The 23,975-nt window shown below is 35.5% G+C and overlaps 1 protein-coding gene across 2 annotated transcripts in view; it reads right to left on the bottom strand.

The window, feature by feature from the left end:
* Positions 1 to 23,847, bottom strand: part of LOC149782412 (uncharacterized) — a 28,628-nt gene extending 4,781 nt beyond the window's left edge. Inside the window, exons 1-6 of one of the 2 annotated variants that reach the window (XM_089933803.1) lie at positions 23,511 to 23,847; positions 17,367 to 17,501; positions 14,332 to 14,365; positions 3,631 to 3,707; positions 3,048 to 3,084; positions 1,166 to 1,245 (exon numbers count right to left, since the gene is read on the bottom strand). In XM_089933803.1, the coding sequence (XP_089789929.1) occupies positions 1,166 to 1,245; positions 3,048 to 3,084; positions 3,631 to 3,707; positions 14,332 to 14,365; positions 17,367 to 17,501; positions 23,511 to 23,757 (610 nt within the window). In that variant the 5' untranslated portion in view covers positions 23,758 to 23,847. The remainder of the gene's footprint in view (positions 1 to 1,165; positions 1,246 to 3,047; positions 3,085 to 3,630; positions 3,708 to 14,331; positions 14,366 to 17,366; positions 17,502 to 23,510) is intronic. The other variant, XM_089933804.1, reaches the window with a different exon arrangement.
* Positions 23,848 to 23,975: the final 128 nt, after the last annotated feature.

The raw sequence follows: 23,975 nt of genomic DNA, 5'->3' as shown, positions 1-23,975 counted from the left end.
CTACATTGTTATCACCTAACACTTGTATGAAGTACAATATTTCTCCACTGCATATTTAATGATGGCAGTAAAATTGAATATTTATTGGCGCAGCTGATGAGCTAGATTAGCTAATAAAAATGCTTCAGGACCCAATAAAACGTAGTGGTGAACATCTTTATACTTTAGATACTGTATTTCTATATGAACACCAACTATGTGAAGCCAGTAAAAAATTAATACATGAAGTGGAGCTAGCACACACACACACACACAGACACACACACACACACACACACACACACATGTGCATACACTGTTAGTAATAATTCAGGATTGCAGTTGAAAGGGCATCCCTTTACCTTAGATACTGCATTTGAGAATGAACCTCAACTGTTTTACACCACTAGAGCCTAGACTGGTGGAGGAAATGTGTCTTCCCTGTGTTTTCTGGGTTATTAATGTGATTTGCCTTGCGGGTGGGGTCATTTGGCAGAAGAATTGATATGAATGGATCTTTCTCTTTAATCATAGAAGCGGGCGTGTGACAGGTGCATTTTTTACCCCAATGGGCACTGGAAGGGGGGCAATAGGGACACCAGCCCCTAAAATCTCCAGTGAAAAACTTTACCAGCATGACAGATTGAGTCCACAGTATTTTGTTTGAAATGTGTGAATAAGTTTCTGAAATGTACAAGAAAGAACAGAGTCTGTCTGCCATTGTCATATATAAAAAGACAAATAAATATTTAAGCGACGCTAACGACTAGTGGATGGTATTAATTGGGAACATATGATGATGCAAGAAGGCTGAAGGGTTTTTGCTAAATTCTAAATTATTGAAATGTACACAATGTTGGATTTAGGACATTATTCCAGTCTCTGGGCACGGTCTTATTGTCACAAACGTGTGACAAAAATGATCCAGAATACCTTAAAGTGCGAGTGAAGTAACTTTTATTGTCTGCATTAATACTAAAGATTACCAGTAGCAGAATATATCTTCAAAGATCTGGAGTATTGCTAAAGGTTGCTAATTCTCATATATTCAAAAACATACACACATCCATACAAACACCCCAACCCATATATATATATATATATATATATATATATATATATATATATATATATATATATATATATATATATGCATATATGTGTGTGTGTGTGTGTGTGCATTTACCACTAGAGAGGTCATTATATACATGTTCTTGATCATTTGGACTTGAACATATCGTTTCGTAGAATCCTATCCTCGATGACCTACAATATTAATAATATAAATAATATAAATAAAAATAATAATAGAAGAGCGTTGGTAATTCTAATTATGCGATCTACATTCTGATGTTCAGTTTAAACAGAGAGTAAAGAATTTTGAATATATTAATAAGGCTATGAATAATAACTCTTCCCTTATAACAATTTAACAAGTAACCGATACCAACTGGGTTAAAACACACTGATGTTATTTATAAATTAAATAGTAGTGTGTGTCTATGTGTGTGATTTGGATATTTTATGTAGCTTTTAAAAAATTGTTAGTCTTATTGCTACAATGTCAGCAGTGTGACAGTTTATGTCTAGCACACAAGCATCATGCCAGACATGTAGCATGATGTCCCACCCAGTCATATTATCCTGACACCAGACTGATCAGTCCTAACACTAACCTCTTAATGCTTAGCACCTAGCAAGGCAGCTGTTATAAGTACCATCATTTTAAGTGCTTGGTTTGTCCCGGCTGGAGTTCAAACCTGCGACCTCCCATAACCTAGGTAGATACTCAAACCACTAGGCCACCGAAGCGGTCGAAGTAATATATATTCTATTTCAGCGATCACCTCACATTCACCTAGCTTGTTTTATTGAAGACGCTGATGAAAAAAGATACAAATAGAGACACACACACACATGTGCAAACATTTAACACATTTGACCTAGCAGAACAATATTTTATGATAGCCTAGAATTAAGTAATAAATTACATTTGTTTTTTATTACAAATTATCAAACACAGTCGATAACAACAGCAAACTGGAAAAAGGGACAATTAACAATAAGGCTTTAAGTCATCTAACTACGTTGAGAAGCAATCAGTGTAATATCTTTGCAAGACATAATTTCAATGTACCAGTTATAAATACAATGTATATTGTATATATTATTCATGTAGTAATCAGTGTAATGTCTTCACATTAAATAATTCCAATCTTATAAATGCAATGTATATTGTATATATTATTCATGTAGTAATCAGTGTATTGTCTTCACATTACATAATTCCAATCTTATAAATGCAATGTATATTGTATATATTATTCATGTAGTAATCAGTGTATTGTCTTCACATTACATAATTCCAATGTTATAAATGCAATGTATATTGTATATATTATTCATGTAGTAATCAGTGTAATGTCTTCACATTACATAATTCCAATCTTATAAATGCAATGTATATTGTATATATTATTCATGTAGTAATCAGTGTATTGTCTTCACATTACATAATTCCAATCTTATAAATGCAATGTATATTGTATATATTATTCATGTAGTAATCAGTGTAATGTCTTCACATTACATAATTCCAATCTTATAAATGCAATGTATATTGTATATATTATTCATGTAGTAATCAGTGTATTGTCTTCACATTACATAATTCCAATCTTATAAATGCAATGTATATTGTATATATTATTCATGTAGTAATCAGTGTAATGTCTTCACATTACATAATTCCAATCTTATAAATGCAATGTATATTGTATATATTATTCATGTAGTAATCAGTGTAATGTCTTCAAATTACATAATTCCAATCTTATAAATGCAATGTATATTGCAACATAGCCATATTTCTTTTCACTACAACCACATTATTATTCATGTAGTAATGGTATGGCATTGTATGGCATGATGATTTTACTTTCTTTTTTAACTTGTGAAGAATTAATTAAATAAACTGAACAAATTAATCTCTAAACTTCACACTAATATTCAAGGTAGCCAATCAAACTATACTTCACAATTGTTTGACTGCATTAGAACTACAATACCTGACATTTAGGTTTTCACTGCCTTCACTGTTGATGTCTGAATAATAATAAGAATAATAATAATAATAATCATAATAATCTGACTTTAAAGATCTTTGCTTAGTAAAGTTATAGCATAAATGAAGCTTTTCTTTGAGTTTTTATTGCTTTAGCACACGCTAATGAAATGTTTATTTCATGATTAAAATTTATGTGAAATATTTAATCCCAATGACTAAAATTTCATATCTTATGGATGTTTATCTTAAATTTATGGACAACAGGGCAATACTGAGGCATTTGAAAAAAAAAAAAAACAAAATAGTAATTAATAATGAAAGAAAAAAATGTTCAAAGTTTAATTGAGAACACTTTGATACTATTGTCTTCAACATTTCCATGTTTATTGCATCCGCAGTAATCAAGGGCTTGAATGGAAATTGCATATTAGTAACAAAAGAACTTGATACATTAGACAATGACTCAGGGAACTTGTCATGCTGTTAGCCTTCATAAACAGACACTAAATTACAATAATGCAGGTAACATAACCATGCCAAAATTTTACTTGTGACAGTGACATGCGGGTAAAAAAATAACTTACGTTGAAGTTCTAGATATTGACCTTCTTTTTCATTAACCTGTGGATCTTTGCTCTTTTCAGTACTGGCCCTGAGGCTTCTGAAATTTTAACAAAGTCAATTTAATGCATTGGCCATGTGAAGATTTATGTCTTTGAAAACATTCTTTTGAAAGCAAGCAAATAAAACGCAACAAAACCAGAGAACGAATTCCATAGGTCTTGTGTGTATATTTAATCCAAGCACTACCCTTGCTATCCAACAACCACTTTCATGAATCTAATATGTGTAGGAGGCAAATACCCTATTAGGATTGCTTTATTTACGTTTATTTTGGGGAACCAGTCCTTTAATACAAGAAACCACAATTATACAAAACATAAAGATGACAAAAGTGATAATAATGTGATGACTTACACAACATACAACAAAATGCCCATACGGTATCAAAATTAACAGAAAACAGATGATAAAGACAGATGGAGGCAAATATGAATTTCACAGATATGTACAATCCAAAAATGTTACACATGTAAAACAAAATGGATGACAGAGGGATGGGTAAGTTAGGGTAGATAAATAGCATTCTTATTTATAATTAAAACAAAATGGATGACAGAGGGATGGGTAAGTTAGGGTAGATAAATACCATTCTTATTTATAATTAAAACAAAATGATACACATATAAAAGAATGTTTCCAATGAGAACATGAGTGCACATTTTGTTTAAAAAATCCATTACCAAAAACACATATACAAATACAAAATTAGATGTTGTCAAGAATGATCCATAGGCCCTACAAAAGTCTATTGGGTTGGCATGAAAATGGTAATGTCTAACGTTTGACTCCTAGCCAATCTGGTTTCTTAAAGAACAGAGTATGAAAAGAAACACAGACACTTAACATTACTTGGGTCCAACCAAAGAAAGTTAGCGACATTGTGGATACCATGGAGAAATCCTTCTCCTATGTAGGCAAATCCAGCTCTGGCTATTTGTCTGGGTGTCGGTCCGACATATGTTTAAACCATTTCACCTCGACAGTTTGGAATCGACTTTTAAAGTCACAGTAACTGGCAAAGCCACAGACAAAGTGTACTTTTCTTTGACAGATGCATTTTGTTGAGGTGGCGGTGACATTCCAAGTCATTTGTACAGGCAGGCATGAGATCCATAGGACAGTACACACATGGCATCACACTCACCATGAAAACCAGTAAATGGTTGTGTTGCATCTCTTCCACTAGTAAACAGGCACGGTGCGCGGTAATGAACAGCATTACTTTTACATTCATATGGTGGTACATGAACAGCATCACTTTTACATTCATATGGTGGTACATGAAGAGCATCACTTTTACATCCATATGGAGGTACATGAAGAGCATCACTTTTACATCCATATGGAGGTACATGAAGAGCATCTCGTTTACATCCATATGGTGGTACATGAACAGCATCACTTTTACATTCATATGGTGGTACATGAAGAGTATCACTTTTTCATACATATGGTGGTACATGAACAGCATCACTTTTACATCCATATGGTGGTACATGAACAGCATCACTTTTACATCCATATGGTGGTACATGAAGAGCATCACTTTTACATCCATATGGTGGTATATGAACATCATCAGTTTTACATCCATATGGTGGTACGTGAACAGCATCACTTTTGCATCCATATGGTGGTACATGAACAGCATCACTTTTACATCCATATGGTGGTACATGAACAGCATTACTTTTACATTCATATGGTGGAACATGAACAGCATCACTTTTACATCCATATGGTGATACATGAACAGCATCACTTTTACATCCATATGGTGGTACATGAAGAGCATCACTTTTACATCCATATGGTGGTACATGAACAGCATCACTTTTACATCCATATGGTGGTACATGAACAGCATCACTTTTACATCCATATGGTGGTACATGAACATCATCAGTTTTACATTCATATGGTGGTACATCAACAGCATCACTTTTACATCCATATGGTGGTACATGAACAGCATCACTTTTACATCCATATGGTGGTACATGAACAGCATCACTTTTACATCCATATGGTGGTACATGAACAGCATCACTTTTGCATTCATATGGTGGTACATGAACAGCATCACTTTTACATCCATATGGTGGTACATGAACAGCATCACTTTTACATCCATATGGTGGTACAGGAACAGCATCACTTTTACATTCATATGGTGGTACATGAAGAGCATCACTTTCACATCCATATGGTGGTACATGAACATCATCAGTTTTACATCCATATGGTGGTACATGAACAGCATCACTTTTACATCCATATGGTGGTACATGAACAGCATCACTTTTACATCCATATGGTGGTACATGAACAGCATCACTTTTACATTCATATGGTGGTACATGAACAGCATCACTTTTACATCCATATGGTGATACATGAAGAGCATCACTTTTACATCCATATGGTGGTACATGAACAGCATCACTTTTACATTCATATGGTGGTACATGAAGAGCATTACTTTCACATCCATGTGGTGGTACATGAAAAGCATCACTTTTACATCCATATGGTGGTACATCAACAGCATCACTTTTACATTAATATGCTGGTACATCAACAGCATAACATTTGCATCCATATGGTGGTACATAAACAGCATCACTTTTACATCCATATGGTGGTACATCAACAGCATCAAATTTGCATCCATACGGTGGTACATCAACAGCATCACTTTTACATCCATATGGTGGTACATGAATAGCATACATTTACATCCATATGGTGGTACATCAACAGCATCACATTTGCATCCATATGGTGGTACATCAACAGCATCACTTTTACATCCATATGGTGGTACATGAACAGCATACATCTACATCCATATGGTAGTACATCAACAGCATCACTCTTACATCCATATGGTGGTACATGAACAGCATACATTTACATCCATATGGTGGTACATCAACAGCATCACTTTCACATCCATATGGTGGTACATCAACAGCATCACATTTACATCCATATGGTGGTACATGAAGAGCATCACTTTCACATCCATATGGTGGTACATCAACAGCATCACATTTACATCCATATGGTAGTACATCAACAGCATCACTCTTACATCCATATGGTGGTACATGAACAGCATCACTTTTACATCCATACAGTGGCACATCAACAGCATCACTTTTACATCCATGTGGTGGTACATGAAAAGCAACACTTTTACATCCATATGGTGATACATGAACAGCATCACTTTTACATTCATATGGTGGTACATCAACAGCATCACTTTTACATCCATACGGTGGCACATCAACAGCATCAATTTTACATCCATGTGGTGGTACATGAAAAGCAACACTTTTACATCCATATGGTGATAAATGAACAGCATCACTTTTACATTCATATGATGGTACATCAACAGCATCACTTTTACATCCATACGGTGGCACATCAACAGCATCACTTTTACATCCATGTGGTGGTACATGAAAAGCAACACTTTTACATCCATGTGGTGATACATGAACAGCATCACTTTTACATTCATATGGTGGTACATCAACAGCATCACTTTTACATCCATACGGTGGCACATCAACAGCATCACTTTTACATCCATGTGGTGGTACATGAAAAGCAACACTTTTACATCCATATGGTGATACATGAACAGCATCACTTTTACATTCATATGGTGGTACATCAACAGCATCACTTTTACATCCATACGGTGGCACATCAACAGCATCACTTTTACATCCATGTGGTGGTACATGAAAAGCAACACTTTTACATCCATATGGTGATACATGAACAGCATCACTTTTACATTCATATGGTGGTACATCAACAGCATCACATTTACATCCATATGGTAGTACATCAACAGCATCACTCTTACATCCATATGGTGGTACATGAACAGCATCACTTTTACATCCATACGGTGGCACATCAACAGCATCACTTTTACATCCATGTGGTGGTACATGAAAAGCAACACTTTTACATCCATATGGTGATACATGAACAGCATCACTTTTACATTCATATGGTGGTACATCAACAGCATCACTTTTACATCCATATGGTGGCACATCAACAGCATCACTTTTACATCCATGTGGTGGTACATGAAAAGCAACACTTTTACATCCATATGGTGATACATGAACAGCATCACTTTTACATTCATATGGTGGTACATCAACAGCATCACTTTTACATCCATACGGTGGCACATCAACAGCATCACTTTTACATCCATGTGGTGGTACATGAAAAGCAACACTTTTACATCCATATGGTGATACATGAACAGCATCACTTTTACATTCATATGGTGGTACATGAAGAGCATTAGTTTCACATCCATGTGGTGGTACATGAAAAGCATCACTTTTACATCCATATGGTGGTACATCAACAGCATCACTTTTACATTAATATGCTGGTACATCAACAGCATAACATTTGCATCCATATGGTGGTACATCAACAGCATCACTTTTACATCCATATGGTGGTACATCAACAGCATCAAATTTGCTTCCATATGGTGGTACATCAACAGCATCACTTTTACATCCATATGGTCGTACATGAATAGCATACATTTACATCCATATGGTGGTACATCAACAGCATCACATTTGCATCCATATGGTGGTACATCAACAGCATCACTTTTACATCCATATGGTGGTACATGAACAGCATACATCTACATCCATATGGTAGTACATCAACAGCATCACTCTTACATCCATATGGTGGTACATGAACAGCATACATTTACATCCATATGGTGGTACATCAACAGCATCACTTTCACATCCATATGGTGGTACATCAACAGCATCACATTTACATCCATATGGTGGTACATGAAGAGCATCACTTTCACATCCATATGGTGGTACATCAACAGCATCACATTTACATCCATATGGTAGTACATCAACAGCATCACTCTTACATCCATATGGTGGTACATGAACAGCATCACTTTTACATCCATACAGTGGCACATCAACAGCATCACTTTTACATCCATGTGGTGGTACATGAAAAGCAACACTTTTACATCCATATGGTGATACATGAACAGCATCACTTTTACATTCATATGGTGGTACATCAACAGCATCACTTTTACATCCATACGGTGGCACATCAACAGCATCACTTTTACATCCATGTGGTGGTACATGAAAAGCAACACTTTTACATCCATATGGTGATAAATGAACAGCATCACTTTTACATTCATATGGTGGTACATCAACAGCATCACTTTTACATCCATACGGTGGTACATCAACAGCATCACTTTTACATCCATGTGGTGGTACATGAAAAGCAACACTTTTACATCCATATGGTGATACATGAACAGCATCACTTTTACATTCATATGGTGGTACATCAACAGCATCACATTTACATCCATATGGTAGTACATCAACAGCATCACTCTTACATCCATATGGTGGTACATCAACAGCATCACTTTTACATCCATACGGTGGCACATCAACATCATCACTTTTACATCCATGTGGTGGTACATGAAAAGCAACACTTTTACATCCATATGGTGATACATGAACAGCATCACTTTTACATTCATATGGTGGTACATCAACAGCATCACTTTTACATCCATATGGTGGCACATCAACAGCATCACTTTTACATCCATGTGGTGGTACATGAAAAGCAACACTTTTACATCCATATGGTGATACATGAACAGCATCACTTTTACATTCATATGGTGGTACATCAACAGCATCACTTTTACATCCATACGGTGGCACATCAACAGCATCACTTTTACATCCATGTGGTGGTACATGAAAAGCAACACTTTTACATCCATATGGTGATACATGAACAGCATCACTTTTACATTCATATGGTGGTACATCAACAGCATCACTTTTACATCCATACGGTGGCACATCAACAGCATCACTTTTACATCCATGTGGTGGTACATGAAAAGCAACACTTTTACATCCATATGGTGATACATGAACAGCATCACTTTTACATTCATATGGTGGTACATCAACAGCATCACTTTTACATCCATACGGTGGCACATCAACAGCATCACTTTTACATCCATGTGGTGGTACATGAAAAGCAACACTTTTACATCCATATGGTGATACATGAACAGCATCACTTTTACTTTCATATGGTGGTACATCAACAGCATCACTTTTACATCCATACGGTGGCACATCAACAGCATCACTTTTACATCCATGTGGTGGTACATGAAAAGCAACACTTTTACATCCATATGGTGATACATGAACAGCATCACTTTTACATTCATATGGTGGTACATCAACAGCATCACATTTACATCCATATGGTAGTACATCAACAGCATCACTCTTACATCCATATGGTGGTACATGAACAGCATCACTTTTACATCCATACGGTGGCACATCAACAGCATCACTTTTACATCCATGTGGTGGTACATGAAAAGCAACACTTTTACATCCATATGGTGATACATGAACAGTATCACTTTTACATTCATATGGTGGTACATCAACAGCATCACTTTTACATCCATATGGTGGCACATCAACAGCATCACTTTTACATCCATGTGGTGGTACATGAAAAGCAACACTTTTACATCCATATGGTGATACATGAACAGCATCACTTTTACATTCATATGGTGGTACATCAACAGCATCACTTTTACATCCATACAGTGGCACATCAACAGCATCACTTTTACATCCATGTGGTGGTACATGAAAAGCAACACTTTTACATCCATATGGTGATACATGAACAGCATCACTTTTACATTCATATGGTGGTACATCAACAGCATCACTTTTACATCCATATGGTGGCACATCAACAGCATCACTTTTACATCCATGTGGTGGTACATGAAAAGCAACACTTTTACATCCATATGGTGATACATGAACAGCATCACTTTTACATTCATATGGTGGTACATCAACAGCATCACTTTTACATCCATACGGTGGCACATCAACAGCATCACTTTTACATCCATGTGGTGGTACATGAAAAGCAACACTTTTACATCCATATGGTGATACATGAACAGCATCACTTTTACATTCATATGGTGGTACATCAACAGCATCACTTTTACATCCATACGGTGGCACATCAACAGCATCACTTTTACATCCATGTGGTGGTACATGAAAAGCAACACTTTTACATCCATATGGTGATACATGAACAGCATCACTTTTACATTCATATGGTGGTACATCAACAGCATCACTTTTACATCCATACGGTGGCACATCAACAGCATCACTTTTACATCCATGTGGTGGTACATGAAAAGCAACACTTTTACATCCATATGGTGATACATGAACAGCATCACTTTTACATTCATATGGTGGTACATCAACAGCATCACTTTTACATCCATATGGTGGCACATCAACAGCATCACTTTTACATCCATGTGGTGGTACATGAAAAGCAACACTTTTACATCCATATGGTGATACATGAACAGCATCACTTTTACATTCATATGGTGGTACATCAACAGCATCACTTTTACATCCATACAGTGGCACATCAACAGCATCACTTTTACATCCATGTGGTGGTACATGAAAAGCAACACTTTTACATCCATATGGTGATACATGAACAGCATCACTTTTACATTCATATGGTGGTACATCAACAGCATCACTTTTACATCCATATGGTGGCACATCAACAGCATCACTTTTACATCCATGTGGTGGTACATGAAAAGCAACACTTTTACATCCATATGGTGATACATGAACAGCATCACTTTTACATTCATATGGTGGCACATCAACAGCATCACTTTTACATCCATGTGGTGGTACATGAAAAGCAACACTTTTACATCCATATGGTGATACATGAACAGCATCACTTTTACATTCATATGGTGGTACATCAACAGCATCACTTTTACATCCATACGGTGGCACATCAACAGCATCACTTTTACATCCATGTGGTGGTACATGAAAAGCAACACTTTTACATCTATATGGTGATACATGAACAGCATCACTTTTACATTCATATGGTGGTACATCAACAGCATCACTTTTACATCCATACGGTGGCACATCAACAGCATCACTTTTACATCCATGTGGTGGTACATGAAAAGCAACACTTTTACATCCATATGGTGATACATGAACAGCATCACTTTTACATTCATATGGTGGTACATCAACAGCATCACTTTTACATCCATACGGTGGCACATCAACAGCATCACTTTTACATCCATGTGGTGGTACATGAAAAGCAACACTTTTACATCCATATGGTGATACATGAACAGCATCACTTTTACATTCATATGGTGGTACATCAACAGCATCACTTTTACATCCATACGGTGGCACATCAACAGCATCACTTTTACATCCATGTGGTGGTACATGAAAAGCAACACTTTTACATCCATATGGTGATACATGAACAGCATCACTTTTACATTCATATGGTGGTACATCAACAGCATCACTTTTACATCCATACGGTGGCACATCAACAGCATCACTTTTACATCCATGTGGTGGTACATGAAAAGCAACACTTTTACATCCATATGGTGATACATGAACAGCATCACTTTTACATTCATATGGTGGTACATCAACAGCATCACTTTTACATCCATACGGTGGCACATCAACAGCATCACTTTTACATCCATGTGGTGGTACATGAAAAGCAACACTTTTACATCCATATGGTGATACATGAACAGCATCACTTTTACATTCATATGGTGGTACATCAACAGCATCACTTTTACATCCATACGGTGGCACATCAACAGCATCACTTTTACATCCATGTGGTGGTACATGAAAAGCAACACTTTTACATCCATATGGTGATACATGAACAGCATCACTTTTACATTCATATGGTGGTACATCAACAGCATCACTTTTACATCCATACGGTGGCACATCAACAGCATCACTTTTACATCCATGTGGTGGTACATGAAAAGCAACACTTTTACATCCATATGGTGATACATGAACAGCATCACTTTTACATTCATATGGTGGTACATCAACAGCATCACTTTTACATCCATACGGTGGCACATCAACAGCATCACTTTTACATCCATGTGCTGATACATGAAAAGCAACACTTTTACATCCATGTGGTGGTACATGAAAAGCATCACTTTTACATCCATATGGTGGTACATCAACAGCATCACTTTTACATTCATATGGTGGTACATCAACAGCATCACTTTTACATCCATATAGTGGTACATCAAGAGCATCACTTTTACATCCATATAGTGGTACATCAACAGCATCACTTTTACATCCATATGGTGGTACATCAACAGCATCACTTTTACATCCATATGGTGGTACATCAACATCATCAGTTTTGCATCCATATGGTGGTACATGAACAGCATCACTTTTTCATACATATGGTGGTACATCAACAGCATCACATTTACATCCATATGGTGGTACATCAACAGCATCACTTTTTCATACATATGGTGGTACATGAACAGCATCCCTTTTACATCCATATGGTGGTACATCAACATCATCAGTTTTTCATACATATGGTGGTACATGAACAGCATCACTTTTACATCCCATGTGGTGGTACATAAACAGCATCAGTTTTACATCCATATGGTGGTACATGAACAGGATCAGTTTCCATGGTGGTAGTAGTGGTAGAGAAGCAGCCATGCCATGCTGAATCGATGGTGCTGCAGGGTATAGCACTGATGTGATCACAAGACACATAATCACTCTCAAGTTTCTCTCCATCACTCACTTGTGTCTGTGTGAAATGATTCATCTTTCTTGCTCTGTGTTTCTAGTCATAATGAAGTATCCTATCAAGGATATCTTCCATTTTTATACTGGAGCTCGACATGTCCATAGGGTGAAGGACTGTGTTCTCAATCCACTCATTTCTGGTACACGAGTTGTTAAATTTTGTCCAAAGGGAGACTGATGACTTGGTAGTTTTGTAACAGCACAGATTTATGTGGCTCCAATGTGGTCACATAGGAGTTTTGATCCCTTCAGACTGCATAGTTTCTTTCAGCATGACAAGGTTAACCACTTGACTTGCGCAATAATTCAGTGTTAATCCTTAGACTTTGCAGTTGGTATGCATTTCTTTCAATATGGCAGTATCTCTGGTATATTTCATGTCAGTTTCAGTTCATTACACTTTTCATGTTTTAAAACAGAAATGTCATGACTACATTTTATGAATTACAGTAGGCCATATTAGGGACCTATTATTTTGTATTCTCTCTCTACTTATAGAACAATTTTTAAAAATATATTATCACTTGTTTTCATATGCATTTAGAATCTTACATTTAACTTTTGTTATTTTGTCTTCTAAAATGCCTACTTTACTCTCTAAAGATTTATCTTTCCATGTGTGCCAAGATGTCCCTACGTTAGTCAAACAATGACATTTGTTTTTCTGTTTACATCACAAAAACATTGTGTACTGTATTTGCAGCAATACAGACAGAAATCAAAAACAATTTTAAATTATTAATAATTGTTCAGACATGAGTGAAATATTTAGTCAGTACTTACCTTGGGGTGTTTTCTCCTTTCACACGATTACCTGCTCAATTAGAAATAATAAGATATTCCCAAACCAAAATGCATGCTTACCACAAGCTAGCTGAAGTTGCACAAGCTAGTAAGGGAGCTAGAACAAACTTGCAAAAGAAATTTTTTCAAGTCTGCAAGCTTGCAAAATCTGAAGCTTGCACAAGTTTGCAAAAGAAATTTTTCCAAGTCTGCAAAATCTAAAAATCTACATAAGCCTGCACGCAAGCTTGCATTGTAATTTAATCAGTCCTGAAAGTGGAAAGTTGGCAGCTAGCTATAGCTCCTGCACAAGATCATACAGTACCTGTTGAAATGTTGAATATACATTTTGACTATAGATCATGTGCAGTAAGAAACAAGTCAAATTTAAATGTTATTTTGTTTTTAATTCATAGCATCTGATAATGCACTCTAGTTAAATATATGTACATACATTTTCAATTCTTGCAGAAATGCTAAACAGTTGTACTTAGCTGCTACATATATAAAATGTATTATTCCAACATTTCTGTCTGAACTTAAATAGGAACAATATTAATATATATTTCAAATTAAACTGATTTCTTGTTCTTTTTTAATATAAAATGCAATTTAATTCTACAAATATCTTTTTTCCAAGTGAATGATATACCTTGTTTAAAATATCAGCCAGGTTAGATAAACAATTGAGCTTTGAGCTTTTTGCATATAAGAAACATTCTTTAAGTGACTGTACATTGAATTGGCTATTTTGTCAGTGATTTACATGGATTATAATCATACAATAACTATTAGTTGTCTGTAATATGTTTATGTGCCTAAACATACAAATATTTCAATCTACAGTTAAAAGTTTTAAACTATACAAAAACGTGTCCTTACAAACACACATAACCAGTATATTATCAAAGTCATCCCATACAATGTTTACTATATAACTAATTCAATCAGTTTCCACAGTATATTATCAAAGCCATTATCATGCAGTGTTTACTATATAACTAATTCAATCGCTTTCCACAGTATATTATCAAAGTCATCCCATACAATGTTTACTATAGAACTAATACAATCACTTTCCACAGTATTAGGTCTTAGTATGATACAGCTCTTATCTTTTAAAAATAAATTAACCCACACCAACAATGTTTTCAAAAGGTATGGCTACAAAATCATCAGATAATTTCCCAGTATAAACGTAAATCAAACATGCATGAACGAGGGTTGTTTCATCTACAAATGCACATTTTTCATCCTTATTTACAGACTACCTTAATACGGCAAGATATTTGATGTCAAGTACTTGTAAATGCTATTTACCGACTGCACCATCAAATATAATCTCACTAACTACTGTAATATAACTTCTGGCATTGAGGTTTTGAAATAATTGTCATATATTTGTTTCAATGACAATCTCCTGCCAGAAGAAAGAAAAAACGATGGTCAGTTATTTACTTACTAATATATACAATATCTGGGTTTTTTTGAGAGAGAAATACATCCCATTCAGCCAACATTCTATAAAGAATTAAGCTTTGTGAATTTCTCTAGCTTAAAAGTAAATCAAATCTAGCCATGGAAGATTAATGTGGTTTTCCGCAACAGAGACTTAAGTCAGTATCAAGTCGTTAAAGATAAATACTTCCCCCATTTACGGTCAGCAGACTGGTATACACACAACATATATGAGTCACAAGAACACAAAACAACCACTGTAGCGTCGCTTAAAAAACAATTTAGCATGTTAATTCTGTAAATTTCATTGCCCACTGAAGCAATATTTGTACAGTAACCGATCCTATAAGCCGAGAGATAATTTGAAGACACAGAGTTATCATGTTGGTGAGTAAACTCAAGAGTGTGTCATACGTTTACAGTGTTCAGGACTGTAGACTGGCGGTAGCATTCTGTTTCACTTTTATGATTTAAATACGCCAAAAAATTACTTTGTATTGTTGCTTCATCCAATGATTGAGATGACAATTCTGAAGATCATTATTATTTATTGCTGCACTTGGCAAATGTTAGTAATCAATGCAGTGCTGTCAGTTATCGACAATAAGGCTATGAAATTATAAAATTAAATGCATGCTTATGAATCTCATTTCCGTTATTCTTAGGGTCTTTATTTACTCTTGCATATCAAAATTAACAATTGTTCAGAGGTTGTTACATTTAATCCTTTTCATTCTCAAAGAATATCGCATTTATTTTATTTCAATAATTCATATGGTACCTAATCAGTTTCATCGGATTTTTTTTTGCTTAAAGCTCTGAAGTGCCATTCGTTTGACGTGTGCCTTTCAAAATGGATGGTAAAACTAAATTTTAGGAGCTCGTTAAAGGATGATCATGAATAACACTTACTGATATTTTTTGGACTTCATAAGTGATTTTGGAACTAAAAATGAAATACTTTTATCAAAGAGGTAAATACTTGGGTTTTTATTCCTGAATACATAGTATATTTGCCACAGTTTCAAATATAAGCTTGCCGCAAACTTACTTAACAAGCTCGCAGCATGCTTGCTCAACCTTAAAATAAGCTTGTGATTTTGGTTTGGGTTTGGCACAAATGGAACACAACACATTTGAACTTAAATTTCTTTGAATCTAGTTCCAAAAAATAAATATTACCTATAAGTAGGAATTAGCATGGTTAAATATTTTAAAAAGCTATCAGCAGATGACCAACATCATAATCATCTCTCTCAAAAAATTATACGCTGATCGCAGGATTCAAACCCTGCTCCCTTTCAGCTGTGAGTCCAGACTACTAATACTGAATAAAACATATGGCTATGAAACTCTGCCCTGAACTGCAATCTGCAAGTCATGATTTCATGAGTTAAAATTCTATTAAAAAAATCATGCAAGATTTACTTTATTATTTTTCTTACTCTGATATCAGGTAAGCGCTAAACATTTCTTTAAATGCATATACATACTTGTTAATAATTTCAAAACTGTTGATGAATTTACCATTAAATATGAAAAGGAATCAATTATATTGTGTTCGTATTATATATTACCTTCATCATGGGCATTTCTTTTCCGATACAGCAGTATCCCAATAACAGTAACTACTAATGATACAAATAAGGTCGACCCAACTGCACTTCCAATAATTACTGCATCTGGGCCACTCTTTTCCTGTGGTTTGCTACCTGTTAAAAAAGTAAGAGATTTTTAAGCAATTGATAATATCTGTATATAGGCTACAATACGCTTGACGCCTGTACCCAGCAAGTGAAAACATTTGGTTTACTCAGGTGTTACTTTTCAAGAATCTAGTTTCATCATCATATACTTTCTCAAACTGAAGGATTTTCTTCGATATCAAAGACAAAGGTCTAAAAGGATAAAAACTAATTCACCTACTTGAATGAGTCAGATAGCAGTGCTTGATAGGTTGAATGTCACTGATGATGTCAGAGTGAAATTATCAGTACTCAAAAACGACTATGAATCTAAGTAGTTTATGGTATCAGTGATGGTCCATATCAACTTTATGGGGGACTGTAACATTACTGATGTCACTACAATGACCTATGTCAATTTAATAAGGATGAGACAGTATCAGGCACAGTGGACATTTCAAACTTGAGCTGATATAAATGTTCACTATAAAAATGAAAAGAAATTATTGGTCTGTTGATCTAATACAACTGTATTTTTGTATTGATTGGAAATGTAATTATACAGATGGATACATAATATCCTTTATAACTAGAGTTGAACAGTACGAAAAGTTTGATAAATTAATGTACATTTTAGAAACTAACAAATACAAGATTTAATGCAATAATTACAATGTAATTCAATAACTGTGTTTGTAAATTTCATCTATTTCATTTTCTGCCCCTGCCAAGGAATATGGATATTTAGAATAAGCTTCAATAAGCTACAATTTTAAATTAATCATATATAAATAAATGTCTTATTTCATTATCATTCTTAGTGTGTTTATTGTAATAACCTGACCCCAACCCAGTTCATCTTGCTACATTATCCTTGCACAGCTAGATATCCTAATGAGGATTGAAAGTTTCCTGTGAGACCATAGCATTTGAGAGAAACAGCGACCTCCAGTGGGTGTTGACAATGCCTAATTACCAATGGGTGTTGACAATGCCTAATTACCAATGGGTGTTGACAATGCCTAATTACCCATGGGTGTTGACAATGCCAAATTACCATTGTGGGTGTTGACAATGCCTAACTACCAATGGGTGTTGACAATGCCTAATTACCAATGGGTGTTGACAATGCCTAATTACCAATGGGTATTGACAATGCCTAGAGAATCATGGTAACCATTTCTGCAGGAAAAATTATTGTGTTCTAGTATTTTAACATCTGGCTAATATCCACTGGTGACCATGTCAGGCCATCCCAGCTCAGTTCTGATGATGCTTCAATGTCAACAGAATAACTTTCGGTTGATATTTCAATGGCTGTGCTCATTGTTGGTTTGTATGGTAATGGCTATCTTGGCCTTCTTTCCCATGATTGACTTGGTACACAACAGAAATTCATCACTAATGGCTTCAATTTCATACACACATGTGGGAATGCCAAAGATGTTCCAATTATTATGTGTTTTACATGCAAACATAAATGAACTGTTTGCAGCAGACATCTAAATGGTTCCATGCAAACATTTGGTTAATAGTATTACAAATGCAGTGCTTCTGATGAATACCTGGCAGTGCCATGATTACACATGGAAATATGATTTTGAATTCTAGCAAGTTCGGGGTTCCCAATATCAATGTGGTTGTGCCCTGGATCATATTTGTTACCAGATTTTGCAATGACACTTTACTTTCTGTGAATATCCATTGGTCCATTATACAGTGATTAATCGACAACAGAAACAGCATCAATGAGTTCATGTACAGGTGCACAACAAACACCAGGGATCACACTACCAGAAGAAGTGGGCGACTATGTTGCTTAAACATGTAAACTTTGCCTTCTTTTGTTATGAGAGAGAAAATGACTTCGATTGAGTTGCATTTCTTGCTGTTGCAGGGATTGTGCTGGTAACTTCTCCATGGTCATTCTGATTACTCCAACACCACCAGCAATTTCTAAAGTGTTCACTTGGTTCTACCAGTTGCAACAGTGATTTAACACAATGCAATTACTTATTAGAATCCCATGGTGAGACATTCACATGTGGATTGATGCGACTGCAGCTGTTGTTTGATGGTTTCTTTTGCAGGCATAATATTTTTGTATGTAACTTCAAGTTGCTATTGTACCAACAATTTGGTATGCCCAATCTAAAATGGTGCAACTGCATTTTTAACAAGTCTGTGTGCTGTCAATCGTTTGTGCTGACATCAATGTCAGTGAAAAATCTGGTTGATACTGACACAACAACGTATGCATAGGTGTACGTGACTGATTGTGTGCAGATCCAAACAATCCTGCTTTTGAGTGCACAAGAAATTCTTGAACCTGTTGTGTACCATGTCTCCAGAACACCATGCTGCATGAATATTTAAGAACATGTGTGTGTCTCTGCTCTGTCATTGAAAACCATGAGTACATTGGGTGTTATGACGTATAACTTTCTGAATAGTGAAGTACTTGTTGCCTGACATATGATTGCCAAGTTTGTGAAGTCTTTAAGAACATGGTAGCATCACTTATCATTGGTCACTTGAGCCATCTCATGATTAAGTAGTTGTTGTTGTTTTTGTAGGGTTTAATGCAATTTTTCAGCACACAATAGGCTATACATGGCGGCCAGTATTAATGGTGGAGGAAGAACCCGGGAAAAACCCGGAAAGAACCACCGACCCACGAGAAGCTACTGGCAAGCTTTCTCACATATCCACATTAGCCGAATCTGAGACTCGAACCCACGCAGACAGAGGTGAGATGGCAGTGATCCGTAACGGAGAGCGCTTTAGACCACTCGGCCACTCAGGGCCCCCATGATTAAGTTGAACAACAACTAAGTTTTGCTAAATCAGGATGGTTCAATGAATATCACAAATCTTGGTTAATGCTGTACGATGTTTGACTGGTGCTAGAAACCTTGTTGTTTAAAAAGTCAATTACATCCATGGTGGAAATTAGAGACACCTTAAGATCATATTGTTTTATATGCCCCAGGTGAAAAAGATACAACAAATGCAGACAAATAATAACAAACACACAATCATGGGGCATGCACTAGATGTGCCAAAAGAAAAACATTGAAGCGGGAAGCAACCTGGTGGTTTAATAGTAACCAGTAAAGTAAAGTCATGGTGGTGTCACTATCTTGCCTGGTAAGTTGCAATACATGTCATGCAAGTAATATCCCTGTGAAAAGGATTTACCCAGGTATAATAACTGCAGTCCTGGCCTTCTCTCTCACAGCATTAGAATGATGATTGTTTCATAATAAACATGTGTGAACGAATCACCAGCAGGTTGAAGTTTGTTGTAGTCTTGGGACTGGTGATCAAATCAAAACCCACTTTGGATTCCTGCAACATATATTCAATGCGTGACTCAGCCAGGCAAGGGAGGTCTGACTTTTTTATGTGATTACTGGTGATCCATGCATATTTTTGGTGCAACACTGTCAATCCCTGTGCACTGTGGACAGTTTTTGTGTAAGTGAGACAACATTGGGACAATTCATTGCAAAACAGGCTTGGGGGCCTCGCCTGTGCCTGGCATATTTTGAAAGTATCCTGTGAAGGATACAACAGCACCAGTGATACATACGGGAATTTTGATTGATGAAATCTAAACTGTTCTTGCTGAAGTTTGTTGCACACTTGCTTGCGTGAAACGATGATGATGATGATGCTGTTGGGAGTCCACTCCTGCAGGAAATCTTTCATGTGCACAATACTGAAATTGATCTGATTACATTTTCAGTTTTAGTTATTTTAATAGAGCGTCCTTGGTGCGAAAATCAAAATCAAGGTCAAACCATAGCTCTACAACAGGTCTGATGTGAGATTGTTGCTGTAGTTCTGCAGAGAGGATGAACTCATTGATTTCCACATGGAGATTATTTAATTTCTTGTTCGATCATGGCCAATTTGCAACCATTTTGGTATATATATATATATATATATATATATATATATATATATATATATATATATATATATATATATATATATATATATATATATATATATATCTATATACGTATGTATGTATGTATGTATATAGGGGGATCTACATCACTAATTAAGAAAGAAATAATCATTATTTTTTGCCACACTACTATGGTGCAGATAATGTCTACTGATCATTATAGATATCCTGAGATACGTTCTTTTGCATACCGAGGCCCAGCAACAGGGAATGAATTGCCCACTGAACTTAGACACAAAGACAGTGATCACATTCAGGAGGGCTCTCAAAACTCACTTATTTCGATAGCAAGAACAAACTTAAAGACCTAATAATGTTTCCTACCTGAAATATTCTCAGCATGTTTTTTTAAATTAATTTTGTTTATGTTTTTCTAATTTGATGGTGTTTGCTTTTGCAATAATATTATTATGTTTTTTTATCTTATAGGTGTTGTCTAATGTTGTAAAGCGCTTAGAGCTTCTAAAGATTAGGCGCTATACAAAGTACTCATTATTATTATTATATCCTGAGATACACTGATAGTCCATGAGACTATCACGGGTTTATCATACCACTCCTTGGCTGTCATTACAAACAGAGGAATTGTTATTCTTAATGTTTTTGAAAACTTAACATTGAACCCATGCACACGTATTTTAGAAGATTGAAGCCAGGGTTTCCATCAAAGTCTGCATGCATCACACAGTTTTCATAATGCAATTTTTCCATGCACACCATGTTGGATTGGTGTGCATGGACCAATTAGGACCACCACCTTTACAAACATGATCAGAGCGTATGTAGCAATATTTGTGAATAAGTGGATGTGTGGCTGGTTAAATAAAAAAGAAAGGAAACCTTACTGATATTGTACATTTAAACCTACTAAAGGAAGAGAAAGGGTATAAGGGTATAATTTAATAACATGCATACACACATGCAATCCAGCATATATCCTTGTTAACTAATAGAAAATTGGTAAATGGTATGCAATTGCAAGATGGGTAGCATACAAATTTATAAATAAATACCCAGTTACAAAGAGACAGACAGAATGTGGTTTGTTAAGTAATTCTCCAGCTTTACAAATGCCCACACTAATTAACGTGCAGGGACAAAATGGGTACACTATCTTATGATGATTAACAGACATTACTTAAAAACATACTCATTCTTATAAACAATGAGATGCAGTGAACAGTGTAATTGTTGGATGCATTATATAAATGAAACAAGTGATTTTATCCATGTAGCAGTTAATTTATAAAAGCATTGGTTTATTCAGCTAGAAATTAGTTGTCTATTCAAACTTTGTTCCTTCAAGTTATTTTACATCATCATTATGGATGATCTTCTCATAGTGACATAACATTCAGTAAGTATTGTTTAAACTAATTTAATATCATTGTTATGTCAATTACATCATTGTTTACAAGGCAAGATAGTAACAGCTTCTTTACAATTACTGATATGAAATACTTGCACACAAAAACTTAATTGCAAGACTGAAAAATTATGAAACACTTTTCACAGTTTGAGTTTAAACAAAACAACACAAATTGGACAGAAATGCATTCAATACAGTATGATATGAAAGTGCATCAATGAATTGATACCACATATAAAGTGGTCCATGGAACATGAAACAACGATGTTTGTGATACTCAATGATAGTTTTATCAACTTTAGTGGAGGAAAGTTATTTTCTGAATACTGATGGTAATCCTTATTTAAAAGTAGTTTTAATTAGTTGCTTTCTATTTCAAGTTTTCAGCTATTCATTCTCTATTATATTTCTTCAGAACCATCAAGCCTATCCTAGATTTCAACTCTTGTGAGAGCCTTTGTAATTTGACAATTCCTAAATTTGCAATAATTTTACCATGAATGGATTTATTTTAGGTCAAATATCTTTTGACTTCTTTAAACCTCCTTTACACTATCACACATTTCTAGCCCTGTTGAGTATGAAAGAAAACGGGCAAGCCTTTGAAATACAGCAATTTAATCCTAGTCAAGGAAAGGTGTCATACTCTCTTAATGAATGCAGGAGCATGTGGTTTACAAGAACTTACCACTTACACTCAGTTGTAGTAGCAATGGATACATTTCCCCAACAGAATTCTGCACATGGACTTGGTATAAACTGAAGTCCTCCTCCGTTATGTTTCTAATCTCCAAAGTGGCTATAAAACCAGGTTCACGGATTCGGACCGAGTAGAAATTTACATCCACCATACTGCTGGCTACAATGATGTTGTACTTGTCTGAGTTCAGCAGTTTCTCTAGAGTTCCTCCGTTGTGTTTATACCATGTAACCATCGAATCCAACAAACTGTTATATAACTCAATGATGAGCCTTCCAGAGTGTCCTACCTCTGCATAGAAATTCGTTTCTGTTGATGTGACATAAGGGAGTCCTGAACACAACAAATACATGTTTGGATGTACATTTTGGAAGAAAAACAATTATACCTAACTGATATTATGGCAAACCTTTTCAGAAATACGAATTTGTTTTAAAGACATTCCTTAAGCAT

This window comes from Sinohyriopsis cumingii, chromosome 15 (assembly GCF_028554795.1).
Source record: "Sinohyriopsis cumingii isolate HCF-2022 chromosome 15, ASM2855479v2, whole genome shotgun sequence".
Taxonomy (NCBI): domain Eukaryota; kingdom Metazoa; phylum Mollusca; class Bivalvia; order Unionida; family Unionidae; genus Sinohyriopsis; species Sinohyriopsis cumingii.
The sequence above is the reverse complement of the archived record's forward strand: the minus strand, read 5'-3'. Positions and strand labels throughout refer to the sequence as shown.